This window comes from Trichogramma pretiosum, unplaced genomic scaffold, assembly GCF_000599845.2.
Source record: "Trichogramma pretiosum strain Unisexual culture from Peru unplaced genomic scaffold, Tpre_2.0 scaffold3, whole genome shotgun sequence".
In the NCBI taxonomy this organism is placed as follows: Eukaryota; Metazoa; Arthropoda; class Insecta; order Hymenoptera; family Trichogrammatidae; genus Trichogramma; species Trichogramma pretiosum.
The window spans coordinates 830769-856060 of record NW_019641698.1 but is presented as its reverse complement, the minus strand read 5'-3'; the positions used below and the strand labels follow the sequence as shown (position 1 = coordinate 856060).

The 25292-nt window shown below is 43.9% G+C and overlaps 1 protein-coding gene across 1 annotated transcript in view; it reads left to right on the top strand.

Moving 5' to 3' along the window:
* The window catches only part of LOC106652818 (protein lozenge-like), a 65147-nt gene that overhangs the window by 2700 nt on the left and 37155 nt on the right, over positions 1–25292 (top strand). Inside the window, exons 3-5 of the mRNA XM_023462314.1 lie at positions 456–686; positions 12785–12898; positions 24879–24890. Of these exons, the coding sequence (XP_023318082.1) occupies positions 456–686; positions 12785–12898; positions 24879–24890 (357 nt within the window). The remainder of the gene's footprint in view (positions 1–455; positions 687–12784; positions 12899–24878; positions 24891–25292) is intronic.

Here is a 25292-nt window from a genome sequence, read left to right as displayed (position 1 = left end):
ACACACTTTGACCCTGCCAATTAGCCGAGGCTGGCCTTTAATAAGTACCCAAGCAGCGGCGCATACGTCGTCGCGCCGGCTAGTAATGAGGAGAGCCAAACCCCCTCGAGTTTCTTCCCTTTCTCTCTCTGCATCTCTCTCTGTCTCTCTTATAATCCGTATATTCGCGCCGTAATAGCTCTCGCAGGCCAAGGCACGAGTTCCGCTCGGACGAAATATCCGAGAAACTGGTCGTCGGCCACCTGCGTTATGATCTTTTGTCTCCACAGAGATTTTTCACCGTTCCACTCTCGATTCTCTCTGTCTCTCTGTTGCGCTAAAAGAGAGGAGCCGAGTCTCCAAATTTCCTGTCACTACGCGTCGCGTACGGAATTATCATTACTATACATAATAGACGAATTAAAAAATTCTTAATAAGCCTTTTTGTCAATGTGTATCGCTTCCTCCCCCAACAGGTTCGCCGTACTTCCTCTGCAGCCAGCTGCCGACGCACTGGCGCTCGAACAAGACGCTGCCCCAGGCGTTCAAGGTGGTGGCGCTGGGCGAGATCGGCGACGGCACCGTGGTGACGATACGCGCCGGCAACGACGAGAACTGCTGCGCCGAGCTGAGAAACGCCACGGCCCTGATGAAGAATCAGGTGGCGAAATTCAACGATCTCAGGTTCGTCGGCAGGAGCGGTCGAGGTAAGTCTAGTCGCAGAGTCCTCGATGCGGACGATTTCGCATACATGTACATAATGTATAGAGGAATTTTAACGCGCGGATCCTCGTGTAATTCCAAAGCTCATCAGCATACGTAATGCGCAGTGTACGCGTCTATCCCCCTCGCCCTCTTTGTCGTTATCGCGTTCGGCGATATTCAATTTTCGGCCCCAAAACTGGATAGGCTCGTCGGCACATGTACATATAACGCATTCGAGAATAATACAGGCGTTCACAATTCGAGTGCATTTAATGACTTCAATCATTAATAGCGACATCATTTTCGAAATAGAGAGAGAGGGTAGATGGTAGGCCGCTGATACTTGGCACAAGGGATGCCATGTTCTCGTGCACTGCTCGCATGTGTATCATATATAGCAAGTTTGTATACGATTGTGCAAGTGACAGGCGTACGCGCGCGCACACACACACATACGAGAGAGAGGTACGCGCGCTAGACATCATCATCATCGTCATGTTGTTCGGAGCAAAAGTGAGCAGCGAGAGAGGGAGAGGGAAAAGCAATGACGATGATTACAATAACGGTGATTTTGGACTGTATAAGGGCTCGCTCTGCTCTCTGCTCATGATGGCTATTCGATTGTCTACATTATATATATGTTATGCGCGAGGGAAAGAGAGAGAGAGAACATTTCAACATTATTACATGTGTGCACGGGCGTATCACTTGGCTGTCCGAGCCACATTATACCAACCACACGCACATGCACGATTAATCCATATCGTCGCGCTGATGACGATCGTTCGCGCGCAATTTTTCAAGATGCGTCAACTTTTTGGGTATACTCGATCGAAGAAAATTACATAGTTTTGGGTATAACTGCAATCGGGAAAAGCAGCATTTGTCATTATAAGCCAATCGTCATTGGCTGCGCATAGGGAGATTTAATCGCGTCATTGACTTTCCATTCTGTTTTTATTCTTTGGAATGACTCTGCGTCGCACTGTTTCTGACAGGTCGTCCACTGCTGCTTTTTCTTCCTCTCTCTCTCTCTCGCTCACTCCTCGCTCTATATCTCTGCAGGCAAAATGCATTGCGTATATACTACGCACACGGCATCGATCCCGTACATAGGTAAACGCGCAGTGCAGCAGCGGCGGCGGAGCTTTGCGGGGGGTGCGGCAGAGGTAGTTTGTCCTGCAGAGAGTCATTACTCGACGTCCGCCGTCGCCGCCGCCGTCCGAAACAACTATAGCCGTTAATCAGAAATCATCGTCCGGCATCCGGCGGCTAGCTGCTGCTGCGATGCTGCAGCTCGAACCTCCACCAAAAGTCCCTCTCTCTCTCTCTCTGTTCTCTCTCTGTTCTCTCTGCTCTTTCTGTTCTGCGTTGCCGTGTTATATACTGTATATAGCTATGTGTGCTGCGGTACGCTGCTCGATTTTACTTCCCTCCGCACCGCGACAAATCTGTACCGAGCACGTGTGTTGGAGTCAAGCTGCAGTTCAAATCCGCATGCGAGGCTTCGAGTATATTTTTTGGGTTCGTTTTAGAAACTTGGATTAATTACGTATGTAGGCTAATTCATTTGATGATCTCATCGATTATTACCATATAGAAAAAATACGATACGAAATAGAGCTGTACAATTATTTCCTTTTTCTTTTTTCGATAAAAGTCGGGGGCTGAAATGCAAACGGCTCATAATAAAAGTACTCATATTATATAGCTCATCGACGTTATAACATAAATGTATATAAGTTAGGCACCGAAACGATCATCATCTTTAATTATTTAACCCGCGTGCAGTTTCGTAATGTATATAGACGCTCCAACCGATACGTAGCATGTACTCGTCGTACTCGTCGCACAGGTAGATATCGTTCCGCATATGTGTATATTCGAAATATATTACATACGCGAGCTCGCTAGATATTCTCGAGCCAGCCCCGGTTAACGCGTATAGGGCGCGCGCGTAGAGAGAAACGAGTACATTCGAGTATACGCGAGGGCCGCCGCGAGGGATGGACGCGAATCGGTCGACTCTATACGTGCATACATCGCGAATGGCATCATCTATCTTTCAGCTTTAGCCCGAGCGAAAGAGAGAGCCCGGTCATTTGACGCTACACGAGCAGTGGCACATTATTATAGGTGCAGTTCGCGGGGCTTTTATACCTTAGATTTCCGTGGTCGATTTTCCATATAGTGTCGGCTGCATCTAAATCGCGTACATCAAATGAAGCCGTGTATAGAGAGTCTATACCGTTTAAAAGCCCACTAAGTAACGCGTTATACCATCGCATCGAACGAATAGAATAATTCATAAATGTCTTTTTCAAACTATAATTGTTTAATTAGAAGAAAAAATCGGCTCGAATTCAACACTACTACTAAAGGAATGCACTATACAGATCCTATTGTACGTGTGTTCGCGGCAACTATATACTCTAGTCATACATTATATACGTATCCTATCCCTATACACAGCACATAGCTCGCGTCGAATCAAATTAAACGAGCCGTTATAATTATTTTATCAAAGCTCCGTTGTAATCTGGCCAAAATAGCAGCAGCTCGTATGTATACCAGTTTAGATCTCTCTCCAACGTATGGTTCTGCGGTGCGATGGCACACAGACACACACGTGTGTAGATAGTTCGCTACTGCACAATGCGTACAACATACCTAGTTCGCTGTGAGGCCATCCTAATACATTATATACGCGCGTAGGAGGGCTAGAGCCGCGTTGTTGTGTATCGGGGTCTAGGAAATCCATATAATACGCGCGCGCGCTCATATAGGATAGCAATAGCTCTTCGGTAACTTACAGCTTCTGATGCTGCGCGTGTGCGTGTCGTTGGCTTTTTTGTTTGTTGTTGTTGTTGCTCTTATACCCGAGTAAAGTTCGCCCCGCTCCTCCCTCCCTCTGTACCGTGCGCGCAACAGAGAAAGCAAATAATCCGAATAATTCCCAATTTCGCCGATTGACCGAATAGCCTGTGGCGTGGACGTAATACGACCGCGACGCTGCGCCGCCCGTGTGCGTATATGTGTATGTGTATCAGCTCCTATGTATGCGTATGCTTCGCTTTCTCTGTTGTCAGCGATAGCACGTGTATAGGTATATATGTACGCGGCGGCGGCCAAAGCTCGAACCCAAGTAAAGCTCGGTGTGCCTTTATTAATTTGATTGCTCTTCTATGATGCTGTTGCTGCTGCTGCGTGTATACGTTTACTGGCCTCTTGCGAGCTTGCAACGGAGGCTATATACATTCCCGCCCACCCCCTCGTGATCTACGTGAGCGGGATGTGTATGTAAAAAAAAAAGCGTCGACGCGAGTCAGGTATTTTTATTAGTAAGCCGGGCCGATGATCCTCACTTTTATCGTACCCAATGATGCTGCAGTAGTATATAGTGGTGCCTTTGATTTCGGTTGATGATAGCGGCCGAGTCGATTAAGCGATTGATTCTTTTTTGCAACAACAGCCTATGGCGATCAAAAATTTCATCCGCTGATGTTTCCTTTATTTTTTTATTTTATTAAATATATCCTAGCGATCGTATATGTACGCGTACCGCTGATTGAAATGACTTTTAATACATCGTGACAAACGAACAAAAAAAAATCTCTCTCGTACGCGATACAATGTACGTTATTCACGCGATCGGGGTGCGCGCGCGGGGGGAGGGACCAATTACCATTATTGTGCGCGCGATTCTTATTTATAAAGTGCATTACATACAGCGCGCGCTTTTTTGCATCATTGTATAGCATCGGCTCGCTCGCTCGCGCTCAAGCAATTCAATAAACGATGTATTAATAAACCGGATATCCGTTCGATCGGCTTTGCTCGAGTGAGAGAGAGAAAGAAATTTATATGAAAGGGAAAAAAAATAGCCGGCCGGCCGACACAATACCAGATGCGGAAAAGTGCACGCAACCCTGTGCGCGGTGCGCGCGCGTCTGGTGGCGTATATTATACACAGGTACGAACGTCGAGCTTCGAGAAAGATAATTACGCGACGCAACGCGAACGCAACGAGTGTTTCTCCGATGTTATATATATTATATAATACGCGCACAAAGGCAAAATACGCGCGTGATGTAAGGAACGATATAAAGTTCGATATCGTATAATCGCGGGCTCGAGCTGCAGTGCATGCGATGGTGCGCTGCGGTGGTGGTGCTGTGCGACGGGGGTACGTTTACACGCGCGCGTTTAGAGGATGAAGGTCAGGTTCACGCCGAGAAACTGGTTGCCGAGGTTGCGTCTGTCTGTCTGTGCTATGTATGGGTATCGAAACTCTATTGAGCTCGCAACGAGTTCGCCGATAAAATAGATTTAGAATCTATTTTTACCATTTATTTCGATAGCGTTCGAGAATAAAACGATCTGGCTATATGGTATACTGCACCGACGCTTGACAATCCGTCACGTTGCAGTATGCATGCGTGCAAGTGCAAGTACGTTACACGCGTCGATGGTGTGTAATACATATTTAATCGAGCATCGTGTAATAGACTCTTAGCCGGCCTCGTATTATAGACGAGACGCGCACGAGAGTACAAGGGAGTATCGTTTAACGCAATCCACACACCCTCCTACGATGCGAGCTTACACCGTATATAGGATAGGAGCCCGCACGAATATCGATGCTCTCAACCCTCTCTCTCGCGCGGTTGTATATCTATATCTCGTTCGCACTGCTACGAGCCTCGAGACGAGTGAGAGACCCTGTCTTGCTCTCGCTTGGCCTCACGCGGCTTATTCGCGTATATAAACACGATGTATTATACGTTGGGCTCGTGCACGTGCTGTGTGTGCCTTCAACGGCTGCATTGTGCGCTCGACAGCTTTGGATTCTGATCTTTCGTACAAAGATACTCGCGATAAAATTCTTGCGGAGTCCTTTTACATTGCTTCGACTTATGCGATCATTTTCACTTGGTCACTTGAAGATTTGCGAATGGAGATACTACGCCATCTAGCGGTAGGGCTGGCTTTAATTTTAATTGAATTTACGTACATTTTTTTAGTAATTAACACGTAAGACAGGAAAGTAAAAACAAAAATTGCTGGCAGCAAACACCGTGATTTTACTTAAATACATTATTTTGTCTTTACCACTTGCAGATTTATAGATAAAGGTACCTCGCCATCTACCGGTGAGGATTGATTTGCATTGTGATCGAATTTACGTAAAATTGTTTTTTTCCAATTAGTGCAGCAACTTACAAATTTTATTAAAGCATTAATTTTCAATCATAATGTTTGAATTTTTAGTTCTTTATTGCGTTCAAAATGATGCATTATGTGATTGCACAATTTTCGCACAGTTAATGTTGATAAAAGATAAATCAGTACTCATAAATTCATTTTGAACAAAGATTATTATTTCCTAATTATTAAAGGGCCTCGAATAAAATTCAGTATCGTTTACTTTAATCTCGATGTCTGATTTTACATTAACTCCGCATTAAATTCAAGTTTATTCCTTAAACAGTGTCTAATAGCTGCGACTATCCAGCGACGATCTGTCTCATGTGCACCCGACTCGAACGCGTATTATGTGTACGATACGTCGCGTCGTCGGGGCTCTGTTGGCCCGATTTTGTCCTCATCGTCGTCGTTGCGATCGTCGTCTCCGTCGTACCTATAGCTGCGTTCATCCCTCTCTCTCTCTGTCTCTGCAGATGACCGTTCCTATCATCGAGTATTAACCGCAGAGGCCCGCTCGCGAGCTCGCCTCGCCTACATATCCCTTGTACTGCAGCTTTCTCTCTCTCTCTCTCTCGCTCTCTCTAGCATTATTAGCTGTCCTCCCCTTCGTAGCTCCAAGCCTATATATACGCGAGTGTATAGGCCGCCAGCAGAAACGTGTACAGGACTGCAACTACACACATAAGCTCTTTGCGCGACTACTACTACTAGCCGCCGTACTCACACCCCTCTTTCGTCGGCAGATATCGCTGCAGCTCGTACATATACACGTACGGTATACGGTAACTTTGCGAGAGCCTAGCTGGTATATAGCTTTAGCTCGGCCGTCCCCCAAAATGCATCGCTCGCTTTCGATCGTATATAATACAAAAGTTTCTTTCCATTAACGATATGCGCACGCCTGTGTTTCGCTGGTTAAGCCCGATAGAGCCGCCCGATGCCTAATTATTCAGTAGATGCTGCACTTATACTATACACCCGCACTTGGGATCAGCTAGCTTTTTTTTTGTTCTTTTTTTCTGTTCTTGCCGAACTCGCATGCACAGTGCATATATGTGCATGATACTCGCGAGAAACTTATCTTTTCGGTGCATATAATAATGATGATAGATACGGTAACGATAATAATTACATAGGTCTGTTACAACTTGCGATTTAGGAATAAATGATTAGCCGAATTACATGTAGCTGTTCCGAGGAAAATACATAGTGCTTCCGTCCTGATATTTTTACGTGGAAAAAAGCTCACAAGTATGTCTATATGAACAAGCTAGTACTTAACGAACCGGGACTCATTTAATTAACGCCTTTTCTGCGATTATTAAGGCCACTTTGTGACTTCTATATCTCTCTTCTCGCGATCTGCTTTGCTTTGCTACCGGTGGACGCGGTGACCGCAAACGGTAGCTGCTTGCTGGATCCCGCGCCGACTAAAACTAAAAACGACGCGACTGTGTGTGTACTCTTTTGGGTTTTAATAAACTCCGTTTCCGAGCCGCATCGTGCCTTTACGCGTCAAGTTTCGAGCCGGCCGACTACTCAAAACTGGCATTCGTATGATGTATAATGATACAAACGAGGATGAGCCGCGCTTTGCGTTCGCGCGCCAGAATCAGCTTGTAATCTCAGCGTATCTACGCACAAGTATATGGTTTATTACGTAAATGCTCTGCCCCTGAGTCACTCGCTAGTGTACGTACGCAAAGCCCTCAAAAACAACTTGAATAATGAAGTCGCGGGAAGATGAGCTTGCAGGACCGCGAAATCCTTCCTCCCTCCTCCGTCCGCGCAAATGGAAAATGATACGAAGCGATTAATAACCCCGAGATCTGCGTACAGATATTATATATCGTATAGGAGAAAATGGACAGCGCACGTCAAACGATAAAACGAAGCAGATTGTGTACACGATTGTGCAGCGAGACCACTGAATAAACCTCGGGAAATCATCAACGATGTTCGGAACACACGATGATGGCTCGTATGTACGTATGTCGCTGGCCGTCTAAAAAGCTCCTGCCGTGTGCACGTATGTATTATTATACGCACATATATAAATAAATCCAAAGTGAAACGTATACATGCCAGCGGACGAGCGGTATTTGTACGGCTAATCGATTTTGCGAAACGAAAATGACAACAAAGACACAGACAGCATACTGCAGCTGCGCAACACCTAACGAGTAATATAGCGCGTATAATAAACCTGCAGTGTGCGGTTATATAGCTCGATTGTCTCTCTTTGATTCGCGTTAAAATAGCCTATATAGCTTATTTTTCAACGCGCGATTTATACGTATATACCGACCGTGTTTTTGGGAAAAGCCCCCGAAACGAACGTAAAACATCAACGACAACAACGACAACTGCGAATAATAATTACGCGCACTTAAAAATAATAATCGTATAACATCGAAATATCAAACTCGAGTCTCTCTCTCGCTCTGATGGCCATTCGTAAACTGCTCGGTACACAGCCGTGTCATATCTTTTCGAATGCATCCCTTGAGGTATACGCACACTACATACGCGTGGCAGCTATAGCATCGAGGCTCATCGGGACAATTACAAATCGGTCGACTATCTCTGCCGCCGCTGCTGCTGCTGTTGCTGCAGTTGTTGCGCATTTCCGCGGGATAAACGAGCTGCAGAATTGCTCCGCTTTTCGCTTACTCCGAGTCTATATACTCGACCTTTTGCCTGACGACCGTGTCTGGTCTGTTGCTGCGTCTATGTGTGTGTGCGCGCGCGCGCGTATGGCAATTGCTAACCGATAGATGACTCCTGCGCGCTGATGCATTGCGGCCTTCGTCGCGAGCATTTTTTTATGCGCTCGACCCCCGGGGTGACACTTGTTTGTTTTTTTTTTTTTTTTTACGTACCCCCTTCTCGCGCTAACTCGAATTGCAAACTCGACCCGACGTTATACACCTATACCGATTTGTTCATTTTTCGTGGTTATTTGTTAACTGCGTGCGCCGCTCATCGCAACGACGTTCACACATTTTTTTCAGTCGAAGAACGAACTACACGTATCAAGTACTAATTTGCGCGCGCACGACCGATTCTATAATTCAAAACCTAATCGCGGCTCACCTTTTTGAAAACTAATTCGAATTTTGCAATTACATAAAATTTAATAATCATCGTTCTCGCGCGTAAGCTTCGCACAACCACGTAACGATATTATATTATTATTACCGGCCGCCAACGTCGCAACAACAACGCAGCAGCACCAGACACACACACGCACTAATATCACGAGTCCAATAACGACGTTGTCTTTTACATAAATCAAGCCTCTCTCGTGCGCGCGCGCGATTTAATGTGCGTATACATTAAAATTCATTTTGAATCATCGTAAAACTTACTCTGCTACGAGCTGCTTGTAGATTGTGTGTGTGTAGGTTACACACACACATAGGTGTAACACACAGAGCGTACGCAGGAGCATATACACGAGAATTGCTAACAGAGTCATTAAAAAATATCTTCTTATTTTCGTTCGAATACATTATATCAGCGCACACACGCGCATTAATTACGGCGGCTATATGTACACACGGACGGGCAGACGAACACGAGTAAGAGTCGAGAGGAGCGATATTTCTGGGATGGATAATTGTATTTTTAACGCTACCATTTTTCAATTACTCCGCACCAGCGGCCGCTCGGGAGTGCAGTAACAGCAGCATGGCGAGCGTTGTATAATACGCTGCAACCTCGCACGCCCATCGAGCGCATCGCACACGCACTGCGCACAACCGAGCCGAAAATGAAACACTACTGCTCGGACACTTGGATGTATATGAATGGCATGTTTAAACGTTAACGCTAGAATCGCAATTACCACCCTTTAAAAAAATCAGGCCGGTGCTCTCGAAGAGAGACGGACAGAAAGACAGAGAGGAAAGAAGCTATATTGGCATGAATGACCATTGTAGTGCGCGATGCACATCGTATACAGTGTATTTCGCAAAGGGAGAAGCTTCACGAGCGAGAGAGAGAGAGAGGCAACGCACAGTGAGATAATGAATACCATAAAACCATCTCCACCTAAATGCCTTTCATATATTCATATTACGATGGACCTTTTGCGACTTGGCTCTCGCGCGCGTTATATATTATATTGTTGTATTCGCGCGTTTGTTCACGAGTCAGTGCGTTGTGCCCATACTACTACGATCCCCCTGCGCACACGCCTATGTGTCCTTTAAACGGCAGTTAATAAATTTAGAGCCCCGCGCGTGCTCGGTGGATCTGCGTCTGAGCTATACGTCGTGCCAAGTGCGCTGTAAATGTCTCCAGAGTTGCGCGCGGAGAGGCACACACACGCACACACGCATGGCTTCGAGAGCATTCGAATTTACACCAGCAACGATAGCAACACAGACGAAACTTGGAGGCATGGATCTTTTGAGGCTTGCTGTATTGTGTGACACACTTTAAAAAAATTCACGCTTTCTACTATAATATACCCACTTCAAGAGCTGTCGCTGCGCAGAGTCTTTAAAATTTTCGTACCCATTAGCGTAATCGGCTTCCAATAGTACATATAATTTTGTATCCATTATATTTTGATTAAACAATTTAGTTAGTAAATTGTTTGTAAGTAATGTAGTAAGTAGTGTACGTTTTTTTGTTACAAGAATTATAATATAAAAAGAAATCGGTTACATCGATGAATTTTTCTATTGCTCTAACTTATATACAATTATGCTTACTTTGACGCTTGCAGATTGACCATATGAAGGTGCTCGCCATCTAATGGTGGAAATTCGAAATAGTATTACCGTATTTGAAGTTATTGAATCTATTTTTGATTTGAACGTTAATACGATTTCAAGCTTCTACCACTAGATGGCGAGCACTTTTATCTGGTAAATCTGCAAGTGGTAAACTAAAAGTAATTGTATATAAGTTAGAGCAATAGAAAAATTCATTGCAAATATTATTTCCAATATAGTCCTTTTAAGTCAAAGAAACTTTTTCCTTTGCTAAAAACTAGCCGTAAAATGTTGAGCATTTCTATCAAGAAACGGAGCTTATAATGTAATGCTCGAGGTAAACGTACAGCTCAATCATTCGACGGAAGGCAATACAACGAGCTTACGAACGAACCACCGCACGCGCACGCGTGCGCGTATTCCTTTTTAAAATTTAAAACCGATTCATTAGAAAAAAAGTAATGGACATTTTTATATTAATTGAAAAGTAGACGAATTCTTTGAATATACATCGAATAACAAATTAAATTCAAAAAGTAACTCTTTATTTTTCAAAAAAATTGTTATAAACAAAATAAACAACCAAATTATTATTGAAAAAAATAAAAAATATTTTAGAAATTCGTTGGACGATTTCAAACAAAAAGCCTCTGTCAATTCATTGGTAACGAGCTTCCTCCTAAAACACGAAAAATAGAAATTTTGGATACTTTTCAAAAAACTCAAAAATATCCATTAATTTTTTTCTAATGGACAGATTTCAACTTTTAAAAATTTTATTACTTCACTTTTCAAAGGAAAACAAAATGACATGTAATTCTGCCTTTGATATTTTATATGATGTGTTGATATAAACAATTAATGCGTTTGTAACTTTCAAACCGACAATTTTTAAGCAAATCAACCTCGAAAAGTCGGAAATAAACAATAAGGAGCTCAACATTTTCTACAAAAACCTATCAAGTTAGACCCATAAACTATAATGCGCACGAATATCAATCGCGAGATCGTATAATAATAATTTCCAAAAGTTCGTACTCGATGCTCTTTTTTTTTTTCTTATCGGTACGAATGCGATTGCTGTTGCTGCTGCTGTCGGATATATATACGCGCTCTTATCTATTTATACTTATACTCGCGCTCGCAGTTATAACAAAACCGCAGCGAGCTGAATCCAAAAACAGGAAAACCAAATTATAGTCGCGAGTCCATTTAGCGGGGTCAATTATGCATACACGCGCGTATAAACGCGCGCAACGGGGACACACGTAGACGCGCACGCATCGACGCAGTACGGGACGATCTCGAAGGAGAGAAAAAAGAAAGAAATGCGTTTCGCTGCTGCTGCTGCTGCTCCGAATTGTGCGACGCGACGCGTCGATATTATTATAATGCAGCGCGCGCGTAATATTCGAGAGCACCTCTGCTGCTCCTAAACAACTCAACGAGATAACAAAGAAGCGACGACACGCGCGCGTATAAATGCGCTGCGGTGCGGTATACATACGCGTGACAACAATAACACACGTAGCACTGTGCAGTCGTCGTCGTCGTCGACTGCCGAAAGAAGAAACTACAAAGTCACGCCGATGCAGTTTTCACGATAAGACGGCGGCGGCACTCGTACACACACACACACGCGCGTGTTGCTCTCGAGCCGTTTAAGAGCCCCGGCGTAGTCAATCTCTCGCAGCGGACATTTATGTAAAGGGAATTAATATAGCTTTTGGTCCTTCTCACCGACGTGATATATGCTTGTCTCTTCTCCTCCTCTCTTTCTCACCTACATATATGTATAAGCTCGCACTCGAGAAAGAGAGCGCATGCATATATTGTATACGCTATAACAACGCGGATATACTTTTGTATATTATTATAATCATAGCGTATATGCACGCGAAGGGCAGCTTTTTCACTCTCTCGAGGCAAATTAATAGCAGACGGATTTTATAACTTCTCAGCTATTAAAGCCGTTTTATTGGCTATTTAGCGTTGGAGAGAGAGGCTGCCGCGTACGTGCGCTTATTGAAACTTTGAATATACGATGACTTAGAAATAATATGCATAGAGTTATACAACTTGCGTAGAGAAGATGAAAGAAAAAAATTAATAAACACGACTCTTTGTCACTTGCCTTCTTTTTTATGTTGTTATTGTTGTTGCAGGGAAGAGCTTTAGCATAACGATAACGGTCTCGACGACGCCGCCGCAAGTGGCGACTTACACGAGGGCGATCAAGGTCACCGTTGATGGACCACGAGAGCCTCGATCGAAAACGAGTGAGTATTATTAATTAAAAAAAAATAATAATTAAATTTCATCGATGTACGTGCTACGCGAGATCTCGCTCGAATCGATCGTGTATAAATTTTCGCGTAATACATAAGGGCCCAGGTTATTCATTACGAACCACACACACATTTTTCACACACTTTCGTAAAAGAGCTCCCTCGTGCACAGATGCATTTATAACAACGATTAGTCTATTAGCCATGTTGCATTTATTAAGCTCATTAGAGAGACGCACGGGGGTTGGGAGGAGAGCTAAAATATGCCAGCGGGCTCGCAAGGCAATACACCTATACATGCGTCGCGATATACAACGCGCGTCTATGCATAAATAAAGCCGCGATAAGTGAAATAATGACGGCGTAAACTCGCGCGTTATATTACGCATCCCGATACGTTATCACTGCGGCACGGAATTGTCATATATAATATAGGTACGTATCTATCATCGCTTTATTGCGCGGGGGAGCGAGCTAGCAGCCCATAATACTCGCATCGAGTAAGAGAGACAGAGAGACAGAGAGACAGAGAGAGAGAGAGTAGTAGGACATAAATGATGCAGCGCACGAAAGCCACAAAAAAAAACTGCACAAAAAAAATTCCTCGTGGATGCGGGAGCCCAAAGAGCTCTCGGACGATCGCAGTATGCATCGGGGCGTTATATAGGAGTTGCGATGCTCGTATCATATACGCGTACAGGACACGCGAACGCTTTTTGGCCGGTCCTGCGAGTAGAATGGAGTTTGGAAAAAAGGGAAAAGGTTCGGGGTGCGTAAAAATGCGGCATATAGCGACGACGTATCGACCAACGCGATTCATCGTTGAGTGTGCGAGAAGAGGTCATCGTCGGGGAGGGGATGAGATAAAATATGTTATATATATCGTATTATAATGGGCTAGTTTTCAGGCTACATACTCACGTAAAGATGATGTTGATGCTGCTGCCGTTAGAAGGCTGACAGATTTAGAAAATTTGGCAACGTCCTTGCCGTTTGACATTTATTCTGCGAGATCGCGTGCTGTGATTTAGAGCGCGCCTTTCGTGAAGTTAGTTTTCTATTTGGACAAAGGAGAATTTCGCAAACTCGCGTGTGAGAAAAAGATGACAAAAATCTCAATAAGTGACTGTATAAAAACAGCAACGAGATGTTAAACATTTTTTTGATTTTTCGTAAATAAATCTGAAATTAAATAAAAACCCAAAAATATTAAAATTTAGACAAGTTACTGACTCAATGTTTTATATATTTATTCTCTTATTTATATATTTTAATGATACAAAAGGTCTACATAATATTATATAACCAGACATAAAAAAAGAATAATGTAAAGATGCTTATTGCTGTAACTAACTTTGGCGGGCAGCCGCCAAACAAACGTGACATAAATCTTGGCCCATTAGCCGATCAAGGATCATATCGCAGCAAAGAATCGGCAGCCGGTAGCGGGTCAACTTCAAGAAAGGATCCAATGCCCATGGCCGTAGAAAACTTTTCATTTGTATGTCACATATTTGCAAAATACAGGCTTTTCTTAGTCTTTCAGGGAGCATCCACAATTTATTCGCGTGTGCGAACTCGAACCAGTCCTGACGTGTGAGTCGTTTCGCTGCCTCTTTGGTTCGTAACCGGATCAGGTCGTACAAAGACAAATCTGGATCATTCTTTTTCATCAATATTATTTTCGACATCTCTATGAAGTCTTCGTCATCGTACCAAGACTTTTCAAGATCCGATATCTTCTCGAGCACTTCGATCTTGACGAATGATTTCATTATCATCAAGGCATCGCTTCGCTTCAGTTCGTATCCCCTTTTTTCAAGATGTTCGACGATGACCAGAACGTCGGACGTCATTCTCCATTTAAAATCAAGAGGGCATTCATATTCCCGTACTTTAAGTCCCTCAGCAAAGTAATTTTCAGTGGGAAACGCGAAGCTAGATAGATCAGCGCCACGATCCAATAGTATATTTACTATATTCGGCAAGCGATTTCCTACGGCTAATTGAAGCGGTGTCAAGTTTAACTCGTCCCGTGCATCAAGCTGCAACGTCAGATTTTTTTCGTCGCACATCTCGAGGAACTTCTTCAGCAAATCTTCATCCTCCGATTTATCCCATTTGTCTTCCCTCTGGCAAATAACGTGTAGTGGTGTCAAGCCCTTTAAATCGGCCACATTAGGATCAGCTCCTCTCGTCAGCAGCAATTCGACCATATTCATGCGGCAATAGGCATTGAATTGAAATACCACGTGCAACGGTGTCTTACCATAGTCGTCCCGAGCATTGACGTCTACTACCTGTTGCATTTCATCGTATATACGAAACAACACCTCCGCCAGCGAGCAGTTTTTTTCGCAAATTACGTGCAGAGGTGTCGTACCCTGCGTGATGACTAAATTTAAGCTTAAGCCTCTTCGCAAAAGCAATTCCATCAACGGACAAATAGCTTTGCAGCCCATAGGCAAGTGGAGCGGAGTATTACCCCACTTGTCCCGGGTGCCCAACTGTACTGTCTGATGTATTTTATCGCAGATCTCAAATAGCATCTCCGCTAAGGCAGGTCCACCGTAGTAATCCTGACAAATAACATGCATAAGAGTCCTACCGTTATTGTCAACCAAATTAGGATCCGCGCCTTTTCTCATCAGGAATTCGATCGTCTTCTTTTTGCCGCGATTCACAGCCAAGCGTAGAGGTGTATTACCGTCTTTATCCCATGCATCGACCTGCACTATTTGATGATTTTCATCGTTAATCTTGAAAAATAGCTGTAGCAAATAGTCATCATCGAACTGATTTTTGCTTCTGCTGCAAATAACGTGCAGAGGTGTCCGTCCGTATAGGTCAATTAAGTTCAGGTTGGCACCGTTTTTCAGCAGTAGTTCGACTACCTTCTTGCTGTCGTGCGTCATAGCTGAGTGTAGAGGTGGCAAACCTCTTTCTTGCACTACGAGGTTAGGATCCTGCCCGAGCTCAAGGAATTTTTGGACGATGTCATCAAAGTCGAATCGGCAGGCCACATGAAAATGCGATAGACCAGACTCTTTGTCGATGTAATTCACATCGAGCCTGTCGTAAATGTCGAATAGTTTCCTGGCCACGAGGGGGGCCCATCGATAAATCCGGTAATAAACTACGCGATGCACCGGTGTGGTGCGAAGAAACGATGTCTTGCGGTCCAGATCAACTTTGGGCTCATCTGTATAGCCGATGTTTATCAAAAACTCGATGAATGGAGGAACTAGGAATTCAACTCGGCCCATGGAATCGATGGACTTGGTGAGAAGCCAATCAATTTCCTCCGACTGGAAAATTTCTCGAAAATCAGGAAGTTGTCCCTTCCAATTTTCGATTAAACAGACAAGTTGACGATGAAATTCTATTCGTTCATCTTTGATCTCCCATTTTACTTTTGCTCGCAAAATTTTCAATTTTTTCAAGCTGTCCATGTCGTTATAATTATAGTCTTGCACACTGACACAATATTAAAAAAAAAAAAGTAAAATATAGGTTTTCACGAGAATCACTTGTGTCAATCGATGCGATCGTCTTCACTCTGCGGCGTCGCAACGCATACTGAAAGGTCAAGATGGCGGTGCGAGGCGCGAGCTCATAACGTCGTTACAGCGAACTTGCACAAAGCGAGAGCGAGCATGCGGAGGCAAAATATCGAGCGCAACAGAGACGAAAAGATACACGACACCGCACAGGGACGTCACAAAGGCACCAGCGCAACTGTTGCGTCAGCAAAAGCAAGACAGACTCTCGGCGTTTTATGTACAGATGTCGGCCAATTACAAAAGCGCGCGAAAGATTCTGCATCTGCGAAGTGCAGAGTAAGAGAATATACAGACAAAAAATAAAAATCCATGAAACAAAGAAAGAACTATGCGAACATTGATTGCGAATCGTATAATTATTATAAGCGCAAAAAGATTGATGATTTGGATATACTTACTTCGGATAGGAGCTAAAATTTCGCAGACTCGCGTGTAAGGGGAATATGACAAAAATCTCAATAAGTAACTGTATAAGAACAGCAGCGAGATGTAAAACTTTTTTTCATTTTTCGTAAATAAATCTGAAATGGAATAAAATCCCAAAAAAAAAATTAAAATTTAGACAAGTTACTCAATTCAATGTTTTTTTTATTTTTTATTTTATTTAGTCACATGTTACAAAGAGTCTAAATAATTAAATGTAACCAGACATACAAAAAAAAAGATATAACGATGCTATTGATGTCATATTGATGGGACCTGACAGCAATTTAGCTCTATGAAAGGTTCCACGGCCTACGGCTGGAAAAATATTCTAGTTGAGTATTTCCTTCTGGCTTAGCCAATTTAGGATCAGCGCCCCTTCTCAGCAGGAATTCAACCTTCTCTTTGGTGCCGTAATTCGTAGCCATGTATAGCGGTGTATGCCCATTGCCGTCCAGTGCATCGAGCTGTACCGTTTGGTGTTTTTCATCGTTAATCTTGAAAAATAGCTCTAGCAAACTGTTATCATCGACATCATCCGTTCTGCTGCAAATAACGTGCAGAGGTGCCCGTCCGTGTATATCAGCCAAATTAGGGTTGGCCCCGTTTCTCAGCAGCAGTTCGACTACTTTCTTGCTGTTGTGCGTCACAGCCGAGTGTAGCGGTGGCAAACCTCTCTTTTGCACTACGAAGTTAGGATCCTGGCCGAGCTCGAGGAATTTTTGGACGATGTCATCAAAGTCGAATCGGCAGGCGACATGAAAATGTGTTAAACCGGTCTCCTCGTCGATGTAATTCACGTCGAACCTGTTGTAAATCTTAAATAGTTCCCGGACTACGGGAGTGGCCCACGAAAAAATTCGGTAAGAAGCCTCGCGATGCACCGCTGTGGTTCGCAGAAGCAATGGCTTGCCATCTTGACCAACTGTGGGCTCGTCTTTGTATCCGGTGTCGATTAAAAACTGGAAGAATGGAGCTAGGCCAAAAATGTTGTCTTTCGACTTGATAGATTGTATGAGTAGCCAATCAATTTCCTGCGGCTGAAAAATATCTCGAAGATCAGGAAGTTGTCCCTTCCAATCTCCGATTAAACTGACGAGTTGACGAAGAAATTTTACACGTTCTTCTACGATCTCCCAATCGACTTTTTTTCGCACAATTTTCAAATTTTCCAAGCTGTCCATTTCGTTATAATTATAGTCTTGCACACTGACACAATCTCACAAAAATACAGTAGCTTGTAGATAGTGAAATATATCTCTTTTCACGAGTATCACTTGTTGCAATCGATGCGATCGTCTCTTTGTTTCACTCTGCGGCGTCGTAACGTATACTGAAAGGTCAAGATGGCAAGGCGAGCTCGTAGTATGTCGTTTGAGAGAACGTGCGCAGAGGGCGAGAGCGAGTAGAGGCAATAGCAAAGAAGATAGACACGTATAGAAGCACAGAACTATAGGCGCGATCAAAGAAGATAGACACGTATAGAAGCACAGAACTATAGGCGCGATTGAGGCTGGCTCATATGGTACCAAAACCAACTTCAAGGGGGCGCGGCGAGCAACCTAAGCCTGTAATGTATAACCAACATTTAGTCCCGTGGTTACCAAAGTCTTCGTGGTCGAGTGGTCAAGCGCTCGGCTTCGTCTTTTGCGTCGAGCGGTCAGGCCTTGGTTCAATCCCAGGCCGCAGATATTTTTTTTTACATTTTTTTCTCAAATTACAAAGAATAAAGTAAGGATTTCGTTTTTAGCTCATATTGGTCGTAAAATTAAAATTGCATTGATAATCAAACGTTTTTTTTCATGTTCTTTTTTCTACAAAAAAATAAAAAATCACATTTAATTCAAACGCAAATTAAATTAAATTAATGTATATTTAGACGCCTCGAAAAAAAATTTCGTGTCAATTTCGTTAAATGAAGTTTCTTTTTTATGAAAATATCTCGGACTCCAATTTTAAATTGACCGTATCGCTTGATTATTATTTTTCACATTTAAAAAAAACCCTTAATAAATAAATTTATCAGAGTATTTTTAATTTTATAAGCAATATTAGCTAGAAGCGAAATCCTTACTTTATTCTTTGTAATTTGAGAAAAAAATGTAAAAAAGAATATCTGCGGCCTGGGATTGAACCAAGGCCCGACCGCTCGACGCAAAAGATGAAGCCGAGCGCTTGACCACTCGACCACGAAGACTTTGGTAACCAAGGGACTAAATGTTGGTTATACATTACAGGCTTAGGTTGCTCGCCGCGCCCCCTTGAAGTTGGTTTTGGTATCATATGAGCCAGCCTCAATTTTTAGTTAAGCTCTGGGCTTCTATACGTGTCTATCTTCTTTGGCAATAGCTAGCGCGACAGAGACAGAGAGATACGCAGGGACGTCACAAAGACACTAACGCAACAGTTGCGGCAGCATAAGCGAGACAGACTCTCGGCGTTTTACGCCGGCCAATAAAAAAAGCGCGAGAAAGATTCTGTATCCGGAGAGTGCAGAGTAAGAGATGGAATGTACGCGAAAAAAAGAAAAATTTATGAAACAAAAAAAGAACTATACGAACATTGATTGATTTAAGATATAGTTTTCTTACTTTTACAATGTAAGTACCGTACTATTCTAGGCTAGTTTTCAGGTTATATTATAAATGCAAAAAGATCGATGATTTGCATGTATTTTGAATAAGAGCTAGAATTTCGCAGACTCGTGAGTGAGAGTTATAAGATGACAAAATAAGTCGTTGTGTAATAATAGACACAAGGTGCTTAGCTTTTTTAACATAATTTTTCGTAAATAAATTTGAAATTAAATAACCCAAAAATATTAACATTTTAAGACAAGTCACTGAATTCAATGTTTTATTTATTTATTTAAATGATACAAAAGGTCTACATAATTAAATATAATCAGACATAAAATAATGGAACAATGCTTATCGCTCAGTAACTTTGGCCAGCAGCCGCCAAACAAATTTGACATAAATCTTGGCTCATTAGCCGATCAAGGATCATATCGCAGCAAAGAATCGGCAGCCGGTAGCGGGTCAACTCCAAGAAAGGATCCAATCCCCATGGCCGCAGAAAACTTCTCATTTGTATTTCGCACATTTGCAAAACACAGGCCTTTTTTAGTCCTTCAGGGAGCATCCGCAATCTATTCGCGTGTGCGAACTCGAACCAGTCCTGACGTGCGAGTCGTTTCGCTGCCTCTTTGGTTGGTAACCGGATCAGGTCGTACAGAGACAAATCCGGATCATTCTTTTTCATCAATATTATTTTCGACATCTTTATGAAGTCTTCGTCATCGTACCAAGACTTTTCAAGATCCGATGTCTTCTCGAGCACTTCTATCTTAGCGAATGATTTCATTATCATCAAGGCGTCGCTTCGCTCCAATTCATATCCTCTTTTCTCAAGGCGCTCCACGACGGCCAACACGTTGGACGTCGTTCTCAATTGAAAATCGAAAGGGCATTCATATTCCCGTACTTTAAGTCTCTCAGCAAAGTAATTATCAGCGGGAAAAGCGAAGCTAGACAGATCAGCGCCACGATCCAATAGTATATTTACAATATTCGGCAAGAGATTTCCTACGGCTAATTGAAGCGGTGTCAAGTTTAACTCGTCCCGTGCGTCAAGCTGCAACGTCAGATTTTTTTCGTCGCACATCTCGAGGAACTTCTTCAGCAAATCATCACTGTCGTATCCCCTCTGGCAAATAACGTGTAGAGGTGTCAAGCCCTTTGAATCGGCCACATTTGGATCAGCGCCTCTCGCCAGCAGCATTTCGATCATGATATCGCGGTTGTAAGGATTGAATTGCAATGCCAAATGCAACGGTGTCTTGCCACAGTCGTCCCGAGCATTGACGTCTACCACCTGTTGCATTTCATCGTATATACGAATCAACTCCTCCGCCAACAGACAATTTTTTTCGCAAATGATGTGCAGAAGTGTCGTACCTCGCACGATGCCGGAATTTAAATTTAAGCTTCTTCTCAGAAGCAAGTTCATCACTGGGCTATATTTGAAGCCCAGAGCCAAGTGTAGCGGAGTATCGCCCCACTTATCCCGGATGTCCAATTGTAGCGTATGATGTATTTTATCGCTGATCTCAAACAACATCTCCACCATAGCAGGTCCACCGTAGTAATCCTGACAAATATCATGCATAAGAGTCCTACCGTTATTGTCAATCAAATTAGGATCCGCGCCTTTTCTCATCAGGAATTCGACCGTCTTCTTTTTGCCGCGATTCACAGCCATGCGTAGCGGTGATTGACCGTTGTTATCCTGTGCATCGACCTGCACTGTTTGATGTTTTTCTTCGATAATCTTGAAGAATATCTCTAGCAAACTGTCATCATCAAATTTACTTCTGTCTGAAAAGACGTGCAGAGGTGTGCGTCCGCATAGGTCAGTCAAAGTCGGGTTGGCACCGTTTTTCAGCAATAATTCCACTACCTTCTTACTGTTGTACGTCACAGCCGAGTGCAGCGGAGGTAAACCTTTTTCTTTCACTACGAGGTTAGGATCCTGCCCGAGCTCAAGGAATTTTTGGACGATGTCATCAAAGTCGAATCGACAGGCCACATGAAAATGTGTTAATCCTGTTTCGTCGGTGTAATTAACGTCGAGACTGTCGTAAATTTCGAATAGTTTTCTGGCCACGAGGGGGGCCCATCGATAAATCCGGTAATAAGCTACGCGATGCACCGGTGTGGTTCGCAGAAGCAATGGCTTGCCATCTTGATCAACTGTGGGCTCGTCTTTATAGCCGATGTTTATCAAAAACTCGATGAATGGAAGAACTGCGACTTTAGTCCGGCCCATTAAATCGATGGACTTTGTGAGAAGCCAATCAATTGCCTCCTGCTGGAAAATTTCTCGAAATTCAGCAAGTTGTCCCTTAAAATCTTCGATTAAGTGGATCATTTGAAGACGAAACTTTCTTTCATCTTTCAACGTCCAATCGACTTTCTCTCTCAAAATTTTAAATTTCTTCAAACTGTCCATGTCGTTATATTTATAGTCTTGCACACTGACACAATCTCACAAGAATACAGCACAAGAATTCGGCAGCTTGTAGATAATGAAATATATGTTTTCACGAGAATCACTTATTGCAATCGATGCGATCGTCACCTTGTTTCACTCGGCGGCGTGGCAACGTCGATTGTAAAGTCAAGATGGCAGCGCGAGGCTCGAGCTCATAATAACGCACAGGGCGAGAGCGAGTATGCGGAGGCAAGCAGCGAGCGCGACAGAGACAGAGAGCTGCAGGGACGTCACAAGGACACACCAACGCAACTGTGGCGGGCCGCGGCAGCAAAAGCGAGTCAGACTCTGCCGGCCAATCTCAAAAGCGCGCGAAAGATTCTGCATCTGGACAGTGCAGAGTATGAGACGAAATATACACAAAAAGAACAATCTATGAAACAAAGAAAGAACTGTGCTACATTGACTGCGAATCTTAGGTATTTTTTCGTGGATATTATGTAAATACCGTACTAAGCTGGGTTTTTAGGCTTTATGTGATGATTTGGGTATATTTTGGATAAAAGGTGTGACAAATTACAAAAATCTCAATAAGTAGGTAGCTGTATTACGACAGTCGCAAGGTGCCAAGCATTTTTTATTTTGAAAAAATAAATTCAAGCAAGTACATTAATACAATTTTATTCATTTTTAAATTTGGATGAAATGGCAATACTACATTAAATAACACCAACCAATAAAGAATTTTGCAATTACATGCTAATATCGCTAGATCACGAGCTTTGTTCTTGAGTCGCCAAGCAAATGTGCCATAGATCTTTATTCGTTAGCTTCTCTAGGATCACATCACAGCAAAGAATCGGCAGCCGGTAGCGAGTTAGCTCCATAAAAAATTCCATAGCCCATCGACGAAAAAATCCTCTCGACAGCTTCTCGCACAGATGCAGAGCACAGGCCCCCTCGTGCCATTCGACCAGACGCCGCATTTTTTCCAAGCGCGCAAACTCGAAGTAATCGGTATAAGTGAGTTGTTTTTTAGCCTCTTCGGGACGCAACTGAATCACGTCGTAGAGCGACAGACTCGCGTTCACCGTTATTTTTTTTGCTTCTATCGGGAACCATTTGTCGTGTTCGTTCTTTCGCAAAAGTTGAACGATATCCATTGATTTCTCGAACAACTCGTACTCGGCGAACAATTTCATTATCGTCAGGGCGTCGTCTCGAAACAATTCGTATCCTCTTTTCTCGAGTCGTTCGACGACGCCCAGAGATCCAGCTGCTATTCTCATTTTAAAATAGTCCGGCCTTTCATAATACCAGCGTCTCAATCCCCGTCCAAAATTTATATCAGCGAGAGACGCTAGGCTAGAAATATCAGCACCTCGATCCAAGAGTGTATCGACCACGCTTGGCACGAGATTCGTCACGGCCAAGCGCAGCGGCGTCCAGCCCCGATTATCCACGGCATCGATCTCCACTAGGTTATCCATTTCTTCGTTGACGTCGAAAAATACCTTCACCAAATCGTCGTACTTGTTTCTCTTGGAAATCAAGTGCAGAGCCGTGAGTCCCTCTGCGTCGGCTGAATTAGGATCGGCCCCGGCTCCGAGCAGCAGTTCCATCACCTTCCTGCTCTCCCAGTGCTTCAGGGCCAAGTGCAGCGGCGAATCGCCCGTTTCCCGCCAAACGAGATTGGGATCAACCTGGCCTCGTTCGAGGAATTTCTCGACGACCTCTTCGCAGCCGGACATGCAGGCCACGTGAAAATGCGTCAATCCGGTCTCGTCGACGTAATTCGCGTCGAACTCGTCGTATATTTGACAAATCTCCTGGATTAAACCGCCGACGCAGGTGACGCTGCGTCTGGCCGCCTGATGCACCGGTGTGGTACGACGCAGCAACGGCTCGCCGTCTATATCGATTTGTCGCTCGTCTTTGTAACCGGTTTCAATTACGAAGCCGATGAGCCGAGCTCCTCCGACGACGAGTTCGTGGACGTCCATATTTTTCAGTGATTCCGCGATGAGCCAGTCGATTTCTCGAGGTCGAAAAATGTCTCGGAGGTCGGGAAGTCGTCCCTGCCAAGCTTGTATCAAGACATAAAGTCGATCGAGCAGTTTCCGTCGATCGTCTTCCATCTCCCAATTTACCTCTGCTCGCATGGCTTTTAGTTTTGTCAAGCTGTTTTGGTCGTCTTGGGCCATCGTTCGGTTCACTCGCACAATTCTCACAAAAATACAGTAACTTTGATAACTACTTGTTGCGATGCTGCGTTCGTTCGCGCTGCGGCGTTCTTGTAACGATACTGAAGTGCGAACACGAGCGCGAGTTTTGGCACGACGTGTCGAAGCAACCCGCACGAACACGTTTAGTAGCTCGAGTAGACAAACGAACGAACGCGAGGAAGACGTTGCAAGACTCAAGCGAGTGTAGAGAAACGCGGGGGAACCGGCCAAACATACAAGTGCGCCAATAACTGTCTCTGTAGAGTGTAGTATCGCGATTGATACTTTTCACGGGAGTTTCAATTCGACAAAAGAAGAAGAAGAATAAACTGTAAGTATATTATTATGAAATGCAGTTCGCGCGAATACTCACTATAGTACTATGCGACGCTGCCGCTTATAGGTTAGCTTGGACGTTCACGCAATGGATTTTTGACTCGCGCCTCGACTCTTTCTTCCATTCTTCGTATCAGCTCAGAGAACCGTTTTAATTCGGCGATCCGCGGACACGCATCGCTACTATAAATATAACACATAACACACACGCACTGCGAAGATAGGAGGAAAATTTTCCAAATCGACCGCGAACAACCGCTCCGACTCCGGCACGCGGATCGCATTTCGACGTATTATAATAGCTCGCGCGTATGTGCAGTAGCACGAGCGCGGCCGCCCCTGCACACAGTGCAAAAGTAGCCTCACGTATATGTGTGTGCATGATTACTCTGCAAGCTTATACGTGCTGCAGTGTGTATGTGTGTATAGAGCTTGTACTCGGTCACGCGCCGCACGCACACACTTACACACGCGCGCGAGAGCCCAAATGACCGACGAAATAACTATAAGACAGCGCAGCGCCGAGTCTCGAGCCAGCTGTTGTCGTTGAGCCGCTGGTAAAACTCAACCCTTCCTTTATTTTTTCTCTCAAAAAAAGCGAGATGCAACATGCCCGAAAAAAAAAAATGCACAAGATGCCAAGAACAATGACGAGGAAGTCGCACCACCACCACCACCGCGCGATACGACGTTAGTGTCGGACTGGGCAAGGTTTTTTCTTGTAACGTTTCGCGTGCGCTGCGCGGCGGCGCCCGAACCGAAGCGAGAAACGACATATTGCGCCCGCGACACGTTGCGTATTACGTGAGCGATATATACGTATTTAAGAGTGTGTCGATGCGA